This window comes from Pituophis catenifer, unplaced genomic scaffold (assembly GCF_029215685.1).
Source record: "Pituophis catenifer annectens isolate HBS135680 unplaced genomic scaffold, rPitCat1.0.hap2 SCAF_7, whole genome shotgun sequence".
NCBI classification, from domain to species: domain Eukaryota; kingdom Metazoa; phylum Chordata; class Lepidosauria; order Squamata; family Colubridae; genus Pituophis; species Pituophis catenifer.
Genome location: NW_027256887.1, coordinates 4,833,174 through 4,856,528, shown reverse-complemented (window position 1 = coordinate 4,856,528; position 23,355 = coordinate 4,833,174). Strand labels below are relative to the sequence as shown.

Below are 23,355 nucleotides of genomic sequence, written 5' to 3'. Positions count from 1 at the left end.
ATCTATAATCATCTTATGCTCCAACACTGGAATTTTTTTTAAGAAGAGACTGCACAACCAATTTGTCTGAAATGGAAAGCTTTCCTGCCTATATAATTCCTGGAAGTATTGAATTGCTATCTCTTTTTTCCTTTCAGTACCTTTTTGTAGATTGCCCTGTTTATCTTGTAGTTGGTGTATAGTCCTTTTCTCGTCCAAGGCCCCTTTCAACTCAACTCAACTCAACTCAACTCAACTCAACTCAACTCAACTCAACTCTTCTCCTCTCCTCTCCTCTCCTCTCCTCTCCTCTCTTCTCTTCTAAAATGTAGTAAATTATGAGCCCCCTTCCAATCTGTTACTCTATTTAAAAAAAAGATAAATGTTTGCTTCTCCAAGTGTTTTTAAACTATAGTACCATGATGGCAAACCTATGGCACGCATGCCAGAGGTAGCACACGGAGCCATATCAGTGGGCACGCAAGTGTTGTCCTAGCTCAGCTCCACCGGAAGGGCCTCCGGGGGGGGGAGGCCCGTTTTTCACTTTCCCCAGGCTTCAGAGGCTTTCTAGGAACCTGGGGAGGGCGAAAACGGCCTTTCTCACCTCCAGGAGGCCCTCCGGGAGCGGGAAATGGCATGTTTCCCGACTTCCGGTCCCCTCCCCCCAAAAAGCCTCTGGAGCCTGGGGAGGGCAAAAAACAGACCTACCGGGCCCACCGGGCCATTGTGTGCCAAAAGCAAGGGGAGCCCGGGGAAGTTTCATGCACATGCGTGGGGGGGGGGAGCGGGGCGTATTGAATTATGGGTGTGGACATGCATGTGCATGACCCCCCCCCGCGCTCCCCCAGCTTTTGGCATAAGAAAGCAAAAAGGTTAGCCATCACTGCTATAGTACTACAAAATTTACCTCTTCTGGGTAACGTGAGGGCTCCGGCATCTCTATTGTACAGCATAATCAATCCAAAGGGATAAGCAAGAGCATCTACCAGGCCAGCTGGTGGTAGTTGGTTAAGTAGGAAGAATCTGGCGGGAAATGCAGCAAGACAAATTCCTTGTGTGTCCAATCACACTTGGCCAATAAAAAATTCTATTCTATTCTATTCTAAATGTGGTTGGTGGACGATCAGATGATCAGAAATCAAAAGTTCCAGTTACTCTAAGATGGGGGTGTCAAACTCGATTTCATTGAGGGCTGCATCAGGGTTGTGTTTGATCTTGGGGTGGGGGGGGTGGCCAGCTCTACGTCACTCGTGTCGGGGTTGCCTGTGGTGGCCCAAGCGCTCTGACAGAGAAAACGGGCTCCTGAGTTCTGTTTTCCACTGTGATGGCCTCCTGCAACTCTCTGCCAGCAAAAACAGAGCTCGGGGGGGGGGCATGTGTGGCCCTTGCAAGCTCTGTTTCCCGCTGGGACAGCCTCCTGCAACCCTCTGCCAGCAAAAACAGAGCTCGGGGGGGCATGTGTCGCCCTTGCAAGCTCTGTTTTCGGCTGGGACGGTCTCCAGCAATCCTCTGCCAGCGAAAACGGAGCTCGGGGGGGGGGGGGCACGCGTGGCACTTGCAAGCTCTGTTTTCGGCTGGGATGGTCTCCAGCAATCCTCTGCCAGTGAAAAGAGAGCTCGGGGGGGCACCTGTGGCCCTTGCAAGCTGTTTTTGGCTGGGATGGCCTCCTGCAATCCTCTGACAGCAAAAACAGAGCTCGGGGGGGGCCCACGCGTGGCCCTTGCAAGCTCTGTTTTCGGCTGGGATGGTCTCCTGCAATCCTCTGCCAGTGAAAAGAGAGCTCGGGGGGGGGGGCACCTGTGGCCCTTGCAAGCTGTTTTTGGCTGGGATGGCCTCCTGCAATCCTCTGACAGCAAAAACAGAGCTCGGGGGGGGGGGCCACGCGTGGCCCTTGCAAGCTCTGTTTTCGGCTGGGATGGTCTCCTGCAATCCTCTGCCAGCGAAAACGGAGCTTGGGAGGCCACGCGTGGCCCTTGCAAGCTCTGTTTTCAGCTGAAATGGCCTCCTGCAACCCTCTGCCAGCAAAAACGGAGCTGGGGGGGGAATAATCCTTCATTATTTGCAGGGCGGCCCCACGAGCCAAATGTAAGCACCTTGTGGGCCGCATCCGGCCCACGGACCTTGAGTTGGACACCCCTGCTCTAAGAGTAAGGCATGGGAACGAAAGGCTTGCGAACATTTTCACGATATGCTTAGTGAGATACATGGCTATTTATGTTCTAGGCTGCCAAGCTGCCATAGATACATAATTTAATCATACGATTAAGCCACAGCTTACGAGTCTTAACTCTCAAACAGCCACAACCTTGGAGTTTTGCAAATTTGTTTGCTGGGTAATTGTGTTACCTGTAGTCCTGGACTTACAACCATCCGTTGAGTGACCGTTCGGACTAACCACAGCACTGAAAAAAAGTGACTGGTGACTGTTTTCACACTTACGACCATTGCGGCATCCTCCTCGGTCACATGATCGAAATTCGGACACTTGGCAACCGATTCATATTTATGACGGTGGCAGTGTCCCAGGGTCACATGATCAACTTTTGCCACCTTCTGACAAGCAAAGTCAACGGGGAAGCCAGATTTACTAACAACCGTGTTACTAACTTACCAGCTGCAATGATTCTCTTAGCAACTGTGGCAAGAAAGGTCGTAAAAAGGGACAAAAGTCACTTAACAACTGTCTCGTTTAGCAACGGACATTTTTTAAGCTAAGTTGTGGTCGCAGACTACCTGTCCTGTTTTCAGAGTTAATTCCTGAAAGGGCGAGAAGATTCCTGTATTATAGGCAGAATACAATGAAGTAGTAAACTTGGACTCTATCCATGTAAATCAGGGGTGGGTTCTAAATTTTTTTACTACCGGTTCTGTGGGCGTGGCTTATTTTGTGGGCGTGGCTTGATGGTCATGTGACAATTCTACGGTCTACTCATTTGTTTTTGGAGGCACCAGTCTACCACCACACTGCCTTTTAACACTGATCAGCTGTAGGGCGGCCCTTTGAAGCCCCGCGGCAAGAGTTTAAACAGTTGGGACTCGGGAGGCAGCGAATAGATTGGGGGTGGGGCCAAATAAAAGGTAAGAATAACGCGGGGTAGCGGGGGGCACGGGGGGGAAGAACCGGTTCGGTGACATCATATCGTCGCCGCTACCGGCTCAGCGGAACCGGGCCGAACCGGGAGGAACCCACCACTGATGTAAATCTAGTGTTACAAAAGCCCAATTTTCTAAAAAAAAATTTTAAAAAACCCCATGAAAAGAAAGCAGCGATCATATTTCACAGATGCTCCATTAGAAAACATCGAAGGCTGTCAATTTTACTTCTGTTTTAATCTTTCCTAAGAAAAACTGCCAGGAATAAAATCAATGGCGCACTCATAGAAGCAGCTAATCAGTATCTATCTGTGGGATATGGTTAAGAAAAGAAAAAAAAATCCAGATGGCAGCCACAATACATGACTCAGTCCAGAGGTGGTATTCAGTAGGTTCTGACCAGTTCTGGAGAACCGGTAGCGGAAATTTTGAGTAGTTCGGAGAACCGGTAGTAAAAATTCTGACTGGCCCCGCCCCCATCTATTCTCTGCCTCCCGAGTCCCAGCTGATCGTGAGGAAATGGGGATTTTGCAGTAACCTTCCCCTGGATTGAGGAAGGAATGGAGATTTTATAGTATTCTTCTCCTGCCACACCCACCAAGCCATGCCACGCCCACCAAGCCACACCCACAGAACCGGTAGTAAAAAATTTTGAAACCCACCACTGGCTCTGTCCATCGCACATAAAAAGCAGAGCAATCATACCATTGTGGCTGCCATCTTGCCTTTCTTTCTTTCTTTCTTTCTTTCTTTCTTTCTTTCTTTCTTTCTTTCTTTCTTTCTTTCTTTCTTTCCTTCTTTCTTTCTCTTTTCTCTTTCCTTCCTTCCTTCTTTCCTTCCTTCCTCCCCCCCATCTCTCTTTCTCTCTCTCTTTCTTCATTTGGATCAAAGAGAGTTCCGACCATCAATTAAGCAGAAATTTCCTGACAGTGAGAACAATTAATCAGTGGAACTGCTTGCCACCATAAATTGTGGGTGCTCCAACACTGGAGGTTTTTAAGAAGAAATTGGATAACCATTTGTCTGAAGTGGTGTAGGGTTTCCTGCCCAAGCGGGGGGTTGGACTAGAAGACCTCCAAGGCCCCTTCCAACTCTTGTTATTCTATTCTATTCTATTCTATTCTATTCTATTCTATTCTATTCTATTCTATTCTATTCTATTCTATTCTATTCTTCATTAAAATGTACTTTTAATCTCCTACGACATATTCTAGCAGCTATCTAATTAATGCATGAATGAGCTTTGCTTTGCTTCCATTTTCAAAAGTTCGCATTCAAGAATAAATTCTATTCTAATGAAGACAAAACACGTACATTAAAAAAAAATGTTTGAGACAATCTCAGAGCTAAAACTAGAAAACCCTAATCTCATTAAGACTTCCCTTTCAACAAAGCAGTGACTAAACAGCTATTTATTATTTAGGATAAGTAAAGCCGTTTTAAAAACTTTTAAAGGAAAATTAAAATTTAAGTCAATTTTCCCCAGAAGCCTACCAAATAGATTTGAGGGGATTTTTTTGTGGGCACAAGAATAAGAGCAAGCAAGAAATGTAGGTTTAATCTTCACTCATCATTCACTGCAAATTGATAAACATATTACCCCAGGACTAACTTGGTTTAAGAGAATTATCCTGATCTGTTGAAAATGTAGAGCCCCTTTGCGTTCTCACTATAAGGTTCCCCTCGCACATACGTGCTAGTCGTTCCCCACTCTAGGGGGCAGTGCTCATCTCCATTTCTAAACCGAAGAGCCAGCGCTGTCCAAGATGTCTCCGTGGTCATGTGGCCGGCATGACTAAACGCCGAAGGCGCACGGAACGCTGTTCCCTTCCCATCAAAGGTGGTCCCTATTTTTCTACTTGCATTTTTTTACGTACTTTCGAACTGCTAGGTTGGCAGAAGCTGGGACAAGTCACGGGAGCTCACCCCGTTACGCGGCACTAGGGATTCGAACCGCTGAACTGCCGACCTTTCGATCGACAAGCTCAGCGTCTTAGCCACTCAGCCACCGTGTCCCTTATGTTCTCACTATACTGAAATATTTAAGTTTACAATTCAACACCACACCTGAGACACATTAACTTCTGTTTCAAGGTCCTTCAAACATTCTCTTCCCTAAGAACTTGCCGAGTGACAAACAAGAGCAATTCTTGTCAGTGTGGGCTGTCAGTTTTCGATGACACCACATCAATAATCCGCAAAATGAAGGCCACTGGAGCTGAGAAATTGACAAAGATGAGTCTTTGTGCAAAGGATGTTCCCTTACTATTGTGAAGAAAGTACTTCGATTTTTCTTTTTTAAAAAAAACCAACATATGTCCAATTCTTGACTTAATAACCATTCATTTAATGCCCATTAAAATGGCACTGAAGAAAGTGACTTATGGCCATTTTCACACTTACGACCCTTACAGCATCCCCGTGGTCACGCAATCAAAATTCAGATGCTCGGCAACTGCCTCGTATTTATGACGTTTGCAAGTGTCCCAAGATCATGTGATCCCTTTTTGCGACCTTCCGACAAGGAAAAGTCCATGAGGAAGTCAGATTCACTTAACAACCGGGTTCTTAATTTAACAACCGCAGATGATTCGCTTAACAACTGTGTCAGGAAAGGTCGTAAAATGGGGGCACAACTCACTTAACGAATGAAGCCTCACTTAGGGATAGACATGTGGGCTTGATTTTGGTCATATGTCAAGGACTAGACCTGTAAAGCATCCAAGCAATATCCACAATATCTAAAAATCGATCTGACAAGTTTCTGTTTGGTTCCCACGACAATTCTGAGAAACATACAATGAGAAACGTTAAGTACGGCTAACTTCCGAAGTGTTCCAACCTAGGCTTCCCAAGAGCATGAAGCAGACTCCTTCTCCCGACAAAAAACGAAACTTTTTATTAAGTTACTGTGAATTCCTCTCATTCACATCCAGCAAAGTCTTTCAAGGGAGAATTTATAGTCACAGACCTCATCTGGCTTGGAGAGCTGCCAGGCCGATATCTTCAAAACTTGGCAAGGATTCATGGAGAGTCATGAACCAATTAAACGAACTAATTGTCTCCTGCAAACTCCACTCCCCTTTCGCTCCTCTTTTATTCCCTTTGGGAGGGGCCATTCACCGTCCTCCTGTGGCTTTACTCCTGAGTCGGCCCTTGATCCTTAGCTGTTCCCTTCTTCTGGCAGCTCTGCGCATGCGCACCCTGGGAACAGGCTCCAGCTGTTCTTCTGCCTCACTGATGTCTGACTCCGAAGGCAGTTGACAACTGACAGACGGCCTTGGCCCCCATTCTGCCTCCGACGCACTCGTCAGAACCTTCCCCAGACTCCAGGACTGGCCTATGTTCCTCCCCAACCTCCTCACTTTCTGAGTCTGCCACCAGCTCCGCTGGCCGCTGACGGGCCACAACACAAAGACTCATATTGACCCGATTTTTCAAATAAAAGAAAATCCACCTCGAATCGTTTGAGATTTTTTCTGAAGAAAACCCAAATTAGCAAACAATTAGCAAACACACGATCTTATAAAACAACAACAACAACAAAACAAACCACTGGACTCACCAAGTTCATTGAGACTCTGAGCAGCTTTGGTGATTTCCCGGCTTCCACCTTGAAGCTGGCCTTGGAGTCTTTTGCTGAGGTACAAAATCCGTATTATTCTCCTCAGCAGGTCGCAAGCAGCCTTGAGAGGAAAACATTGAATTAAGCGTGTGTTATTCGATATGCCCAAAAAAAGCCAACACAGTTCTAGGCTGCATAAACAGAGGAATAGAATCAAGATCACGTGAAGTGTTAATACCACTTTATAATGCCTTGGTAAGGCCACACTTGGAATCCAGCCAATAGCTCTTCACTAATCTCCTTTCCTCCTCTTTCTCCTTTCCTTTCTCCTTTCCTTTCCTTTCCTTTCCTTTCCTTTCCTTTCCTTTCCTTTCCTTTCCTTTCCTTTCCTTTCCTTTCCTTTCCCTTTCCCTTTCCCTTCCTCTTCCTTCTTCCCCTTCCCCTTTCTCTTCCCTTTCTCATTCACAAAGAGGCTTCTTCACTAATCTCCTTTCCTCCTCTTTCTCCTTTCCTTTCTCCTTTCCTTTCTTTCCTTTCCTTTCCCCTTCCCTTCCTTCCCTTCCTTTCCCTTTCCCCTATCCTATCCATCCTTTCCTTTCCTTTCCTTTCCTTTCCTTTCCTTTCCTTTCCTTTCCTTTCCCCTATCCTATCCATCCTTTCCTTTCCTTTCCTTTCCCTTTCCCTTCCTCTTCCTTCTTCCCCTTCCCCTTTCTCTTCCCTTTCTCATTCACAAAGAGACTTCTTCACTAATCTCCTTTCCTCCTCTTTCTCCTTTCCTTTCTCCTTTCCTTTCTTTCCTTTCCTTTCCCCTTCCCTTCCTTCCCTTCCTTTCCCTTTCCCCTATCCTATCCATCCTTTCCTTTCCTTTCCTTTCCTTTCCTTTCCTTTCCTTTCCTTTCCTTTCCTTTCCTTTCCTTTCCTTTCCTTTCCTTTCCTTTCCTTTCCTTTCCTTTCCTTTCCTTCCCCTTCCCTTCCCCTTCCCCTTCCCCTTTCTCATTCACAAGGAGGCCAACGGCATAGCCCTCTTCACTAATCCATTTTCTACTTCATCTAAATCAGGATTAGTTCATCCAAACTGGTCAGGGTCACAAATCTGGAGCCTGATCTTATTTATTTTGTGCGTGTCGCCCACCGTTTCAAGATTAAACCGTGGAGATGAAATGCCAAACTCCGAATGTCAAACCGAAGTGGATGCCCCTCAATTTACTCCTCGTAGTAACACTTCAAAAGCCAGCATTTGTTCATCAATTACCAGCGTAGTGTGACTTTCAAATACATGACAAGGAGAAGTGGCACTCTTTCCACCAACTAGTTTTCTGCAATTAAATCTTCAGCTAAATGAACTTGCTTAATGACTTTAATTATGTGTATGGAGGCACCAGCATAAATCATTCACAGCACAATTGCAGTTCTAAACCCACTCAGCGCTACAAAACCTGTGGACAGTACAACGATAGGATTTGGATTACGTTCCTCGGTACCGTAATGGCTCCCTTTCGTTCCAAACCAGTACATTTTAATTGTTTGCACCACTGAATAAATTATGCAATTACAAAGAGAGGGATTTTCTTCCATGGTAATTAACGTCACGATTTTAATCCGTTATTTAAAGCAAACCCTTTCCTCCTTTAATGTGTAATTGGAGTAACCGAGCTTGCCTAAGATGCGCAAACATACAAATCGCACGAAGGATGGGAAAAAAGCTCAAAAGAGTACGAGAACTGAACTACGCGAGAATTGCATTTTATAGTATTTTCCAAGGCAGGGGGTGAATTCTACAAATAAGTGAATGAAGTTCTTATATGTTTTGATATCTGACAACCTTTGCGTTCTCAAAGATCCATATAGGGTTTGAAAAGGCAGGCAAGCTTGAAAGATTCCAGCTATAAAAATGATTCTAAAAGCAGATTATTATTTTTTTAAAAAAGCTGCTTTTAGTCGCTTGTGATTTTATACAGGCCGCTGGTTCGTATGAGGAATTTTGGCCCTTCAAAGTAAATCAACAGTCCCGCTATCACAAGCCTGGCATATCAACAGCCAAACAAACAATCTGGCAAGGAAAAGAACACGAAGAAAAGAGAGGCCCATATATATATATAATATATAATATATATATATATATAATATATATATTTGTAATAAAATTCATCATCATCATTGAACGACCCCTTAATCCCTTGCAGGGTGAAGTCTGGGCAACTGAATGGAGCTAGCAGAGTGTTTACTGGCCGGATGCCCTTCCTGTGGACAATGAGGAGTTTTGTTCAGCAGATATATTTTCAGTGTGAGAGAGAGAGAAATGTCTGCCTCTACCTAGGATTGAACTCACAGCCTCCTGATCGTGAGGCAAGAGCTCCGCCTCTAGGCCACCGCACCACTCTTTTTTTATTATTATTAAAATTGCCAAGTGAAAAACACTCTGTCTGTCTCCATCAAGGTTTTCTGTATTTTATAATATGCTTTTCATATTAATGTAACCTCCCAAGAGGAGATTAGAAAGAGAAATACAGGTAGCCCTCGACTTACGCCCACAATCGAGCCCCAAATTTCTGTTATTAAGTGAGACATTTGTCAAATGTTACATTTCCCCATTTTACGACCTTTTTTGCCACCGCTGTTAAGCGAACTGCTGCGGTTGTTACATTAGTAACACGGTTGGTTAAGGGAATCTGCCTTCCCCCCATCGACTTGGAAGTCGCAAAAGGGGATCAGGTGACCCCGGCACGGTCATAAATATGAGTCAGATGCCAAGCGTCTCAATTTTGATCAGGTGACCATGGGGATGCCGCGACGGTCATTATGTGAGAAAAATGCCCCTAATGGTCGCCTTTTTCAGTGCTGTGGTAACTTTGAACGGTCGCTAAAGTGAATCATTGTAAGTCCAGGCCTAGCTGTGAAAGGAAAGACCATGATTTTAATTTAACTGATGGTAGGTAGATATCAGTTCGTCATTAAACACTAAATAAAAATTTAGGACAAAGCTATTGTTTGAGGTCTGACGATGGTTGATGCAGTTGAATTGGATACGGGGAAAATACAATTGCGTTAATCTTGCCGTACAAGCCTGAAATGTTAAAGATTTGTCAATTTTTCTCTGTTTAACCACAATTATCATCTTAAGATGGATCTTGGCAGACTTGAACCCTGGGTCCTATCTAACAAAATGAAATCCAATGTAGAGAAAAGTAAACTCTTACACTCAGGCAAGAAAAACCAAAAGTACAGATATAGACTGGGTCAGCGGTGGGATGCCCCCGGTTTGGACCGGTTCACAAGAACCAGTAATAAAACCGGCGGGAGGCCCCGCCCCTCGCCCCGGATGTCGTCATCAGTGATCTGCGCATATGCAGAAACTCGCGCACGTGCGCAATCCCATTGCGAACTGGTGGTAAAAGTAAGTAGAACCCACCCCTGGACCGGGTGAAACCAGGCTTAATAGTTAGTTAGTTAGTTAGTTTATTATAGTTATATACTGCCCCCTCTCCCGAGGGACTCAGGGCGGTAAACAGCCAGCAAATAAAATACACAGATACAAAATTTAAAACAATATTAAAATCCAATTAAATCAATTTGGCCCATAGTTAAAAACCCTATATTAAAACCCCTAATTTTTAAAACAATTTTTTTTAAAAAGAGTAGGTCAGGCCAGCCCGGCTTGATGAAACAAAAACGTCTTTAGGGCAGTTCGGAAAGCACGAAGGTCAGGGATCCGCCGTATCTCTAGGGGCAACTCGTTCCAGAGGGTAGATGCCCCCACAGAGAATGCTCTCCCCCTGGGGGCCGCCAGCCGGCATTGTCTGGCCGACGGCACCCTGAGGAGGCCCTCTCTGTGGGAGCGTACTGGTCGGTGGGAGACTACCGGTGGCAGAAGACGGTCTTGTAATAGCAGTAACTGTGAGAGGGATCTTGGAGTCTTAGCGGACAACCAATTAAATATGAGTTAACGGTGTGTGGCGGCGGCCAAAAAAGCCAATGCAATCCTAAATTGCATTAACAAAGGGACACACAATCAAGATCAAGGGAGGTACTAATACCCCTCTGTAAAGCCTTAGTAAGGCCACACTTGGAATCCTGCATCCAGTTTTGGTCACCACACTATAAAAAAAAGATGCTGAGACTCCAGGAAAAAGTGCAGAGAAGAGCAACCAAGATGATGAGGATAAAACATACGAAGAACAGTTGCAGGAACTGGGCACGGCTAGTCTAGTGAAGAGAAGGACCAGGGGAGACATGATAGCAGTCTTCCAATATTTGAGGGGCTGCCACAGAGAGGAGGAAGGGGGTCAAGCTATTTTTCAAAGCACCCCAAAGCCAGACAAGGAATAATGGATGGAAACTGACCAACGAGAGATTCAACCTGGAAATAAGGAGGAATTTTCTGACAGTGGGAACAATCAACCCATGGAACAGAAGTTGTGGGAGCTTCATCACTGGAAGCTTTCAAGAAGGACTGTCATCGTCAGAAATGGTGTAGGGTCTCCTGCTTGGGAGGAGGGTGTGACTAGATGACCTACAAGGTCCCTTCCAACTCTGTTAGTCTATTTTAGGCACGATATCAAGGGGACCTAGAGTTTTTTTAAAGTGCTAAAGGGAAATACAGCAGAACTAAGATAGTACATAAAGAAATAATGCTTGAAACTAGGAAGTGTAAATTCCTGAATAGTGTTAACCTGCTAGTGATGGTTGTGTAAACAGAAACAAATGTAAATATAAGTACGTAGATGAACAATTGAATAAAAATAGAGACTATATATCCATGCCGATACGGTAAGCTGTAAAATAATATATGATGTAATGTTATGCTTGTTATGTGTTTTTAACGTGGTTTTGTTGTATTTTTCTTTATTTTGTTTTTTAAAAGTCAAAAGTTCAATAAAAATTATTTTAAAAAAGAAAAAGAAAGAATGCTTCTTTTTATAAAGCTTACTCCTTGCTACAGGTAGTCCTCGACTTACAACAGTTCATTTAATGACCGTTCGAAGTTACAACAGCGCTGAAAAAAGTGACTCTTGAGCATTTTTCACACTTACAACGGTTGCCGCATCCCCTTCGACACGTGATCAAACTTCAGACATTTGGCCACTGATTCATATTTATGACGGCTGCAGTGATTCTCCTTTTGTGACCTTCTGGCGAGCAAAGTCAACGGGGAAGCTAGATTCACTTAACAACCGTGTTACGATCAACTCTCCTAACAATTGTGGCAAGGAAGGTCATAAAATGGAGTAAAATTCACTTAACAATTCTCAAACAATCTCGCTGTTTGAGGGAGTTGCATAACATTCCCAGAGACTCTTCCCATCCTGCTTACAATCTTTTTGGACTGTTGCCTTCTGGCAGAAGATACGGAACAATTAAAACTCGGACCGCACATTTTCTGAATAGTTTTTATCCCAGAGCTATAATTGCACTCAACAATGAACTAAAGGGCCACCATCAGTGAGCTGTTGGACAGCATTACTTGGTCTGTTGTGTGGATGTTTGGGTGGTTTAGAGGTGGGGAATTTGTGGTGGGTGGGAGTGTGTTTGGGGATTGTTATGTGTGTTGGACCTGGTCTTTGGGTGTTAATTGGATTTCGTTGTATGGGTATACTGTGTATACATGTACAATGACAATAAAGTTATTTATTTAAAAATGTCTCGCATAGCGACAGAAATTCTGGGCTCTATTGCGGTCGTAAGTCGAAGACGTTGTGTCTGTACATAAAGAAATAATGCCTCTTTTTATAAGAGTTAATTCCTACTCCTTCCTACAGTCTACTGCGAGGAATTGAAAAAAAGTGAGAATTATGTCCATTCATCACAATATAATAGCACGAAGCTGGAGAAAAAGGGACATTAATTCTGAAAAACACGGGATTTTTTGACAAAACTCCCCCCCCCACAACTGTCAACAATTAACAATGATCGACACACAGCAATTTTTAATATTATGTCAGGGTTTTTTTTTTAAAAAAGATTCTCCGCAGATTTTCATCATGCCAAATATTATTTTCAATTTGGTTTCCACGAATCTCAGAAAATGTCATTTTATTTTTTTGTAAATCTTGGGAAGTGAGGACCAAATTCTAAACCGAAGCTACAACTAAATTTAAAACGAGGCAAACCTTGCTAAAAATCTGACTTGGAAAGACAACGAATAACTAATTGAGGAAAGGCTCTGGGGGAAAATAAATAAATAAATAAATAAATAAATAAATAAATAAATAAATAAATAAATAAATAAATAAATAAATCTATATCTATATATATATATATATGTATGTAAATGCGCTTTTTACAAATTTTGCCACGTAAAAAATTTCCTTTCTGCTTGCATTGTTGTTGTTTTTTTGTTTTGTTTTTTTCCTCTCCTCTGAGAGGATTTTTTTTTTTTTTTTTTTGGAAATGTTCACCATTCTTATGCAATGATTTTAATTATTTATTCTGGGAGTGTTTTCCCCTTTTCTCAAACAAGTAACTATAGCAACCCTGCAGAGCCCTCCAGAAAAAAACCAATCCGGTTATCTCTGTCCATCATTAATTCACTCCCATGTTGGAAGTCGCAAAAACCCTGTTCTAAAAAATATCCTTCGCATCTGTTTCTCGTGCCATTGTTCTTCGGATGTCCGAAATACTCTTTTGCAGCCCAAAAGGAGGGGGAAAAAAGAACATTTTTGAAGGAGAGAGAAGGGAGTATAACTTACCTGAAGCCTTGCTAGCTGCGCCGTGCGGGATACAATTTTGTTGTAGGGATCGATAATCTTGCCTTTGATCCTAAAGCGAAAAAGGAACCGTGTTTTAGAAACGTGGGTGATGCACGAGAATTTAAAAACTTCCAATGACGGGATACAGATCTTGGCATACCTGTCAACGGTACTCTGCAGGGCACTGATTCTGGTCTGCATCATTTCGAGAACACCTGTAACCAAAGATAGAAGAACCGATCAAAATAACTACCTTGCGTGAAAGAAAGCTGGGTGGGGTTTTTTTCCCCCAGTTGAGGAAAAGAACGTAAAATAAGTTAGGAAATTACAGAACTTATAATACAGGTAATCCTTGGCTGACAACGGTTCCTTTAGGGATGGTTCAAAGTTACAACGGCACTGAAAAAAGCGACTTTTTTTCACACTTATGACCGTTGCTGCATAACCGCGGTTACGTGATAAAAATTCAGACACTTGGCAGCTGACTCGTCTTTATGATGGTCGCAGCGTTCCGGGGATCGCCTTTTGCGACCTTCTGAGGAAAAAGTTAATGGGGAAGCCACGTTCGCTTAATCAACGTGTGACTCACTGTACAACGGCAGGGATTCGCTTAACAACAGTGGCAAGGAAGGCCGTAAAATGGGGTGAAACTCACTTAAGAACTGTCTCGCTTAGCAACATGAACGTTGGGCTCAATTGCGACGGCGAGCAGGACCACGAGTGAGCCCAAAATTTACATCGCTAAGTGAGGCGTTTGTTCAGCGGGCTTTGCCCCATTTTATGATCTTCCTCGTCAGAGTTGTTAAGTGAATCACGGCTCTGCCAGCGAAAACGGAACTCGGGAAGGTGCAGCTGTGTGCGGCCCTCCGGAGCTCCATTTTCACCTGCAGAGGCACAACAGGCCAGTCCTTCTCTGTTTCCAGGGCGGCCACATGGGCCATATCTAAGCACCCCACAGGTCAGATCCGGCCCCCGGGCCCCTGAGTTTGACACCCCTGATATAGATAAGAGGTAATAAAGGATAATATTTGTAGCTCAGGGTTGACACGAGGGGTCCTTGGTGCCCTCTAAGCTTGCTTGTTTTCTTACAGACGTTTCATTACCATACTAGGTAACATCATCAGTGCTAGCGACAATCATACCTAGTTAGGATCACGAAACGTCTGCAAAAAAACAAAAACAAAAAAGCAAGCAAGCTCAGAGAGCACCAGAAATTCCTCCGCGACTGGAAAAAAAAAAAACACCCTGCGATGCGCCCGAATCCAAACCTAATCTCAGTCCAGAACCATCGATCAATCCAAGACAAGTGGCTGTTAACAGCAGGGCTAAAATATATGAACCCCGTTACTCAGGCACCCTTGGTCTGCTGACAGCTCTTACTATTAATAGCAGCGATAGTGCATTTTACAAGGCTTTGCTGGCAGTTTGCGAGTCCAACTTTTGACAGAAAAAGAACAGCGGTTGGCTCTTTGGGGTGAGGGGAGGGCATCCATCAAATAGGTGAAGAGGAAAATAGGCAATTCAACAGATTAATCTTTCTACATGCTACGACCCACTTCGTTTATATTCAAAAATCAGAGCACCCGGAATTTTTCTTGGTTTGCAAAAAAAAAAAAATCTCTACTGGAGGTGATGCAACCAAATATAATAATAAGGTAAAGGTTCCCCTCGCACATATGTGCTAGTCGTTCCTGACTCTAGGGGGCGGTGCTCATCTCCGTTTCAAAGCCGAAGAGCCAGTGCTGTCCGAAGAGGTCTCCGTGGTCATGTGGCCGGCATGACTCAACGCCAAAGGCGCACAGGACGCTGTTCCCTTCCCACCAAAGGTGGTCCCTATTTTTTCTACTTGCGTTTTTTACGTGCTTTCGAACTGCTAGGTTGGCCGAGACTGAGACAAGTCACGGGAGCTCACCCCGTTACGCGGCACTAGGGATTCGAACCGCTGACCTGTCGACCTTTCGATCGACAAGCTCAGCGTCTTAGCCGCTGAGCCACCGCGTCCCTTTTCATCTAATAATAGCAAGCTGATTAAACTTAAATCATCCAAATCTCACGGTAAATATATTCCGGAAATAAAATTGTTGTCAAAATCGACAAAATGTACAGCCAAGCAGCGCAATGCCTTCTAAATTTATTTCTGTTTTTTATTTTTAACCAGTATCTCGGCCCCTGGCAGCTGAATATCAAGGCAAACACTCATTCATTAAGAATCCAAGCGTTACGTATGTATTTCCTTTATGTAAAGGAAAATATTCAGGATCTGGAAAGGGGACCCGACAGAAGAAGCTAAATCCTAGCAGATCGATCTGTTCAAATCCCGCAGCTCAGAATCTAAAGCCAAGAGGGATAATCCAGAATTTTTCAAGCTTTTCATTAACAGGAAAAAAAAAAAAAAGAGAATATTCTTGAATGCCTTCAAGCAATCTTCAATCAGTTACTGGATGAAAAGGAAACGGTATTTAAGCAAATGTCAGTGGATTGTGTGTTAGGTGTGATATTCCGGTAAGTCAGTGCTGGCTGGGGAATTCTGGGAGTTGAAGTCCACGCAACTTCAAAGTTGCCAAGATTGAAAAAAAAAAAAACATTGCTGTAGTAGGCATGGAACTGATTTCCTTGAGAGCAAACTGCTAGATTTGATAAATCTTCAGATTATGCCAAAAAGGAGTTTTCTGCTATTAAATGACCTGCTAAGTTTGGAGTTAATATAAAAATACCATTAAATGACCTGCTAAGTTAATATAAAAAGCATCAGAAGGCAAGAAACAATAAATGGAAACGAATCAAGGAGAGAATCAACCTGGAATTAAGGAGAAACTTACTAACGGGTTTTCTGCTATTAAATGATCTGCTAAGTTTATAGTAAATATAAAAATACCATTAAATGACTTGCTAAATTAATATAAGATGGATCAGAAGGCAGGACAAGAAACAATGGATGGAAGCTAATCGAAACTAAACATACCTAAATAGGATGGCATAGAGCAGATTTCTGCTACCGGTTCCGGTGAACCGGTCCGAACCGGCTGAATGCCACCTCTGGTGAGAACAATTAACCAGTGGAACTGCTTGCCACCAGAAGTTGTGGATGCTCCATCACTGGAGGTTTTTAAGAAGAGGCTGGACTGCCACCTGTCTGAAATGGTATAGGGTCCCCTGCTTGAGTTGGAGTTGAGTTGGAGTTGAGTTGGAGCCCTCTTACTGGCTCTATTCTGATTGATAATTGAGCTGAGAATTTTTTTATTTATTTTTTTAATTTGATTTATATGCCGCCCTTCTCCGGAGACTCAGGGCGGCTTACAATGCGTTAAGCAATAGCCTTCATTCTTTTGTATATTTTATACAAAGTCAGCTTATTGCCCCCACAAACTGGGTCCTCATTTCACCTACCTTAGAAAGGATGGAAGGCTGAGTCAACCTTGAGCCTTGGAGAGATTCGAACCAGCAGAAATTGCAGGCAGCTGTGTTAATGACAGGGTGCACTAAACCCCTGTACTATCAAGGCTCTTGCCTTGTAACATTGAACAGGGGTATCCTGTAAAGGCGATGTATTTATTTATTTTTTTTAATTTAAAAGTAATTTTGAAATTGCTTAAAAGAAAACGATTCTTAAGGGAAGCACCGTTCATTATGTAAGAACGGATTTGCAACAAGCTAGTAACAGGGCAGAAATACCTCTCCAAATGGAAAAAGAAAAACCACTCAAGCAAAACAGGAAAACACTAACATTTTTAATAGCATTCGGTTACCAAAAGACCCTTTTTGGTATTTTCCTCCCAACGAAGGCTACAATAATTAAATGTTCACACATTTTTCAGATGTACCTTTCAGGCTGCAGATGCCATCCAAAGTATAAAGTCATTTTTCTGTAGGAGTCCAATTCTATATATGGACCCAAGAAGGCTCAGCATACGGACATGAGGCGGTAAGTATTTGTCAACCCACACGTTTGTCAATGCTTACTCACTTACACATAAAGGAGACAGGATTCAGACTCAATATCATGCATTATTTAACCGAACGGAAAGTGTATGTTATTAGGTTTGCCACCTAATACGTCTTCCAGGACTGATTTAAAATTTTCAGTATGAAAACAGGCTCAATCGGAGGCTGAAACAGCTGTAGGACGGGACGGGACGGGACGGAACAGAACACAACAGAACAGAGCAGAACAGAACGAATGGAATGAAATAGAATAGAATAGAATAGAATAGAATAGAATAGAATAGAATAGAATAGAATAGAATAGAATAGATGGAACGGAACGGAACAGAACAGATTAGAAAATAGAATAGAATAGAATATATGGAATGGAACAGAACAGAATAAAAAATATGGAATGGAATCGAATGGAATATATGGAATGGAACAGAACAGAAAATACGGAGTGGAGTGGAGTGGAGTGGAGTGGAGTGGAATGGAATGGAATGGAATGGAATGGAATAGAATAGAATAGAATAGAATAGAATAGAATAGAATAGAATAGAATATAGAGTTATTTATAGACCAAGTGTGATTGGACGCACAAGGAATTTGTCTCTGGTTCATAGGCTCTCAGTGTACATATAAAGAACTAATCGTAATAAAAAGATGGACACAGCAAACGCCTTCTGATCCTCCAATCCTCAGAGGCGTTTGATATCAATAACCAGGATATCCTGCAGCGTTTACAGGTATCGTCCTCAACTTACAACCATTCGCTTAGTGACCGTTTGAAGTGGCGGTGGCACTAAAAAAAGTGACTCGTGAACTTTTTCACACTTACGACCGTTGCAACAATCCCCATGGTCACGTGATCAAAATTCAGACGCTTGCCAACTGACTCGTATATATGACGGTTGCAGCGATCGCCTTTTGTGACCTTCTAACATGCAAAACCAACGGGGAAGCCAGATTCACGTAACAACCCATGTTACTATCAACAGCAGCGATTCGCCTAACAATTGGGGCCAGAAAGGTCATAAAAGGGGGCGAAACTCATTTAACGACCGTCTTCCTCAGCCATGGAAATTTTGGGCCTAATTGTGGTCGTAAATCGAGGACCCCCCGTAGCCTAGTTACAGGACTTCACAATACTGTGTTAATTCTGGCTTGATTGGCCTGAACATTTCCTAAATGGCAGAAAATTATTCATCGGTTCAGATTTTTTGAAAATACCCCATGCACCCTTCTCCGGTTCTCTGCAACGTCTGATTTTACTGCCCCATTGTGTTTGTGAAAAAATAAATTGTGAGTTTGTTGGTTTCTCTCCGAGCTTGGTGGTTTTCTTACAGACATTTCATTGCCCAACTAAATAACATCATCAGTGCTATCTGATGAGTTATAGTGGGTGCCCCTAGATACACCCACATTACACCAATTCTCCGCGAGCTGCACTGGCTCCCTATCGGTCTCCGGGCTCCGGGCGCAATTCAAGGTGTTGGTTATTACCTTTAAAGCCCTACATGGCTCAGGGCCAGGCTATCTTCGAGACCGCCTCCTACCACATAGCTCCCAGCGACCGGTAAGATCCCACAGAGTCGGTCTCCTCCGGGTCCCGTCAGCTAAACAATGTCGGCTGGCGGGCCCGCGGGGAAGGGCCTTCTCTGTGGCTGCGCCAGCTCTCTGGAACCAATTACCTCCTGAAGTCCGGACTGCCCCCATCCTATTGGCCTTCCGGAAAGCGGTGAAGACCTGGCTATTCCGGCAGTCCTGGGGCCGTTAATCTCGTTATAGTGATCTTGCGAGACCCGGCCACAAATTGGAGTGTATGTGTTTTAACGTTTTAATGTTTTAATGTCTTCTTTTAACTTTTGTATAGGATATTGTTGCATTGTTTTATTCTCTGTTGTAAGCCGCCCAGAGTCCCTTGGGAGTGGGGCGGCATAGAAATGCGACAAAATAAACAAAATAAATAAAATAGCAGCCAGTAGGGTTTGCTCTCTGTCTATATTCATATCCCAGTGTCTTGCCCTGTCAATGGAGTGGTTGTTAGCGGTTTCTTCATTAGGTTGTGGTTTATTGTTAGCTTGTTTGTCTGTACTGGCAGTTCCTTAATTGGGATATTGTTCCCTTCTTGGTCTAGTGTTAATCTTGGTGTTAATCTCGGTTTATGTGGGTGTTGATTACTGGTGAGGAGGTTTTTGGGGTCTTTTTTCCCCCCTTTGGGCTTCTTAATTGTGTCTTTTGAGTAGTAAGTAAATGACAGACAAGTGATGGCGAACCTTTTGGCTATCGTGTGCCAAAAGCGGGGGGGGAGCGGGGAGGGGGTTGCGCCCACGTGTGCCCACACCCATAATTCAGTGTGCCCCACCCCCCATACACATGCGCGCGCGACACCCGTGCACTCTCCCCACTTTTGGCATGAGATGGCATGGTGGGCCCAGTAGGCCCATTTTTCGCCCTCCCTAGACTCCAGAGACTTTTTTGGAACCTGGGGAGGGCGAAAACAGCCTTCCCCATCCCCCCAGAGGCCATCTGGAGGCCGGAAATAGCCTGTTTCCCGACTTCCAGTGGGCCCGGAAGGCCCAAAAATCAGCTGAGCTAGGGCAGTGCTCACGTGCCCACCGATATGGCTCTGCATGCCACCTGTGGCACGCGTGCCATATGTTCGCCATCCCGGCACTAGTATATAAAAATAAGAGCAAACCCCATTTTTTTTCTCTAATTCTTTTTTTTTTCTTCAAGTTTTTTATTTTTATTTTTTACAAACATATCAATGTGCGAACAGTGTGGCACCTGAGTGGCTTACATTTTAGTACAAATAAAATAATATTCATCATATTTACTAGAGTTGACAAGTTTATATAGTTCTAATAGTAATACACATATTTATGTTAAATTATAATCTTCCATTATTTAATTATTCAATATTCAATATGTTATTTTTATGCCAATCACCACATCCTGGGTTTCGTTCATTTTACTACAAATAGAATATTAATAATCGTATTTGTTACATTTAACAAATTTATATAGTTCTAATAATAATACACATATTTATGTTAAGTTGTAATCTTCCATTATTTAATTATTCAATATTCAATATATTATTTTTATGCCAATCACCATATTCTGGGTATCGTTCATTTTGCTACAAATAGAATATTAATAATCGTATTTGTTACATTTAACAAACTTATATAGTTCTAATAATAATACACATATTTGTTAAATTGTAATCTTCCATTAATTATTCAATATTTCAATATGTTATTTTTATGCCAATCACCATATTATTCAAACATGCTTAATACTACCATCGTTCAAATTCTAGCTTCCCCTCTTATTATTTCACCTTATGATATAAAAATGTATATTCCATTAATCCCCCTCTCTCTATTATCCATTCCTACTCTTTTACTTATAGCACTATTATATTTAAAAATGCTCCGTTTCTATCCGTCGTCTCTTGCCCGTTTTAAAGCTTTAATTGTTTGTTTCTTCCCCTTCCTCCCATATTCCTCTCTTGGATCTTTATTTTTTCTCTAGTTCTGAAGCTGTTTCCTGTTTGGTAACAACCAAGCAAGAACCCCTGTGCTACAAATATTTTTGAAACACAATTATATTTATTAGTTTGTGTACTGTAAGTGCTTTCTCTGTATTATAGATTGCTGTATTATAGATTGCTTGTAAATACTGATTCTCCGTTGTTTTCTATAGAACAATATTTCCACATAGGCAGAAAAGTTACCGTACGTGCGGGAAATCGGTTAAGAACTGCACCACCTGCTGGCAATATAAATAAGTACAACTCGTTGTACAGGTTGTTTGAAAGGGGCCAAAAAACAGAGAATACAGGTGCTGCTTGATTCACAACAGTTTATTTAGTTACAGCTTTGGCTGGCTGAGGAATTCTGGGAGTTGAGGTCCACAAAGTTTTAAGTTCATAAGGTTGAGAAATAATGATTTAGAACATAAGACCGAGGCACCCATTAGAAGGCCTACATTTAAGCACATTTGTAGGCGCGCAGTAAATTGTATAATAAACGAAAAGTTGCTTACCTTCCAAAGATTCTATGCCAGTCGCTTGTGCCAACAAGTCCTCATGCCTTGCAACTACCTAAAAGGTAAAAAAATCAATCAGAAGCTTTAAAAAGTAGTTTATATTTTAGAAGTATTTAAAAAGATCCTATTGGATCTTTTCAAACCATGGATTTCCCAGCAGGCTTATGGATCCCATGGAAATAGGGAGCCCGTAAGGTGGTGGTATTATGTATAGGATATTGGTCCATTCTCCTTTGTGTAATTACATTCATGTTGGATTATTTTTCATTATTATTTTAGACTTGTTTTTAATTATTGTACTGTAGATTGCCAAGACTCATATTTGAAAGATAGGCAGCTAAGTAAACTACATAAATGGGCAGGTAGGTAGAAGGTAGTTAGGTACCTAGTTAGCCACGTTGGCGCAGTGGTTAGAGTGCAGTACTGCAAGCTACTTCTGCTGCCTGCCGGCTGCCTGCAATTTGGCAGTTCAAATCTCACCAGGCTCAAGGTTGACTCAGCCTTCCATCCTTCCGAGGTGGGTCAAATGAGGACCCAAATTGTTGGGGGCAAGAGGCTGCCTGTGTAAACCCCTGAGAGAGGCCTGCAAAGCACTATAAAGTGGTATATAAATCTAAGTGCTGTTGCTATTGTTAGGTAGAAAGGCAGGTAGGCAGGTTGATAGATAGATAGATAGATAGATAGATAGATAGATAGATAGATAGATAGATAGATAGATAATGGATGGATAACTGAATGGACAGAGAGATGGATGGATAGGTGAATGGATGGATGGATGGAGAGATAGCTAGATAGACAGACAGACTGACAGATGATGCATAGCTGGATGGACAGACAGACGGATGGAGAAACTGATTGATGGATAGATGGATGGGTGGGTGGATGGAGAGAGAGAAAGGAAGTACATACATACATATGCATACATACATACATACATACATACATACCAGGACAGACAGACAACTGCGACAGAATCTGATGTCTGAAACCAGAACATGTGGCAATGTTCTTATGATTCTGTCCAGATTTTGCATCTCCAATGCTAAATGTTAAGACTTCCCGACAACTCTCTATTGATCTCAATATTTCATTCAAAGTGAACTGATACTAACCCAATACTAAAACACGCTTGAGGAATACGATACACAAGATTAGATCAAAGCTTCGTGTCTCATTTTTTCAGTCTCAAAGCGGCCAATCTCCTGCTTTTACGGAACACCTGTATTAATTTGGAACGGTCAACAAATTGCGATACACGACTGTCCATCCATTAGATCAAAAGCAACACTCTTATCATTCTTTTATTTCACGTCTACCTTTAATTAGTAATGCAAATAAGTACTTACTTGCAAGTGGAGCTCTTTATCTAGCTGGCTGATCCCTTGAGCGAGCTTTGCTAATTGTTCAGCAATAACAGCCTGGTGGATGGATTGAGAGGTATATGCCTTCACGTCAAAATCTTCCCGCAAAAAATCCACGTAACATTCTGAAAGGGAGACAGAAGCAAAAGTTGGCTTCCTTTTTTGCTTGCTCAGAGAGAATCAAGAGTCATTTCTGAGTTTGCTCTATGCAGAACAAAGAAATTTGGAATAAAGCTTTAAGACCAAGAGGTTCCCCTCAAAATATGGGTTTCCTGACTAAGCAGGGGGTTGGACTAGAAGACCTCCAAGGTCCCTTCGAACTTCGAAACTGAATTAGGAACATGAAACACAGAGATGAAATCCTACAAGGGGGTTTAAATTTTTAGGGCCTGCAACAAATAGTACCACAGAGAGAGTTGGCAGTGCAGTGTTGGTCAAGCTTAACCACTTGAAGACGGGTGGACTTCAACTCCCAGAATTCCCCAGCCAGCATTACTGGCTGCTGCCATGCCAATGCAATCATGCATCAAAATGGAGGCAATGCAAGGCAATGTGGAATTCTGGGAGTTAAAAGTCATTTGAAGCTTGCCCATTTGAAGACGGGTGGACTTCGACTCCCAGAATTCCCCGTTGCATTGCACCGACTCCATTGTAGCGCAGGACTGCATTGCATAACAGCAGCCAATAG

General features: G+C 42.8%; 1 protein-coding gene across 1 annotated transcript in view; it reads right to left on the bottom strand.

The window, feature by feature from the left end:
• COG5 (component of oligomeric golgi complex 5) overlaps positions 1 to 23,355 on the bottom strand; it is a 156,665-nt gene that overhangs the window by 132,345 nt on the left and 965 nt on the right. The window contains exons 2-6 of the mRNA XM_070946699.1: positions 22,653 to 22,792; positions 21,304 to 21,361; positions 13,484 to 13,538; positions 13,324 to 13,393; positions 6,638 to 6,758 (exon numbers count right to left, since the gene is read on the bottom strand). Of these exons, the coding sequence (XP_070802800.1) occupies positions 6,638 to 6,758; positions 13,324 to 13,393; positions 13,484 to 13,538; positions 21,304 to 21,361; positions 22,653 to 22,792 (444 nt within the window). The remainder of the gene's footprint in view (positions 1 to 6,637; positions 6,759 to 13,323; positions 13,394 to 13,483; positions 13,539 to 21,303; positions 21,362 to 22,652; positions 22,793 to 23,355) is intronic.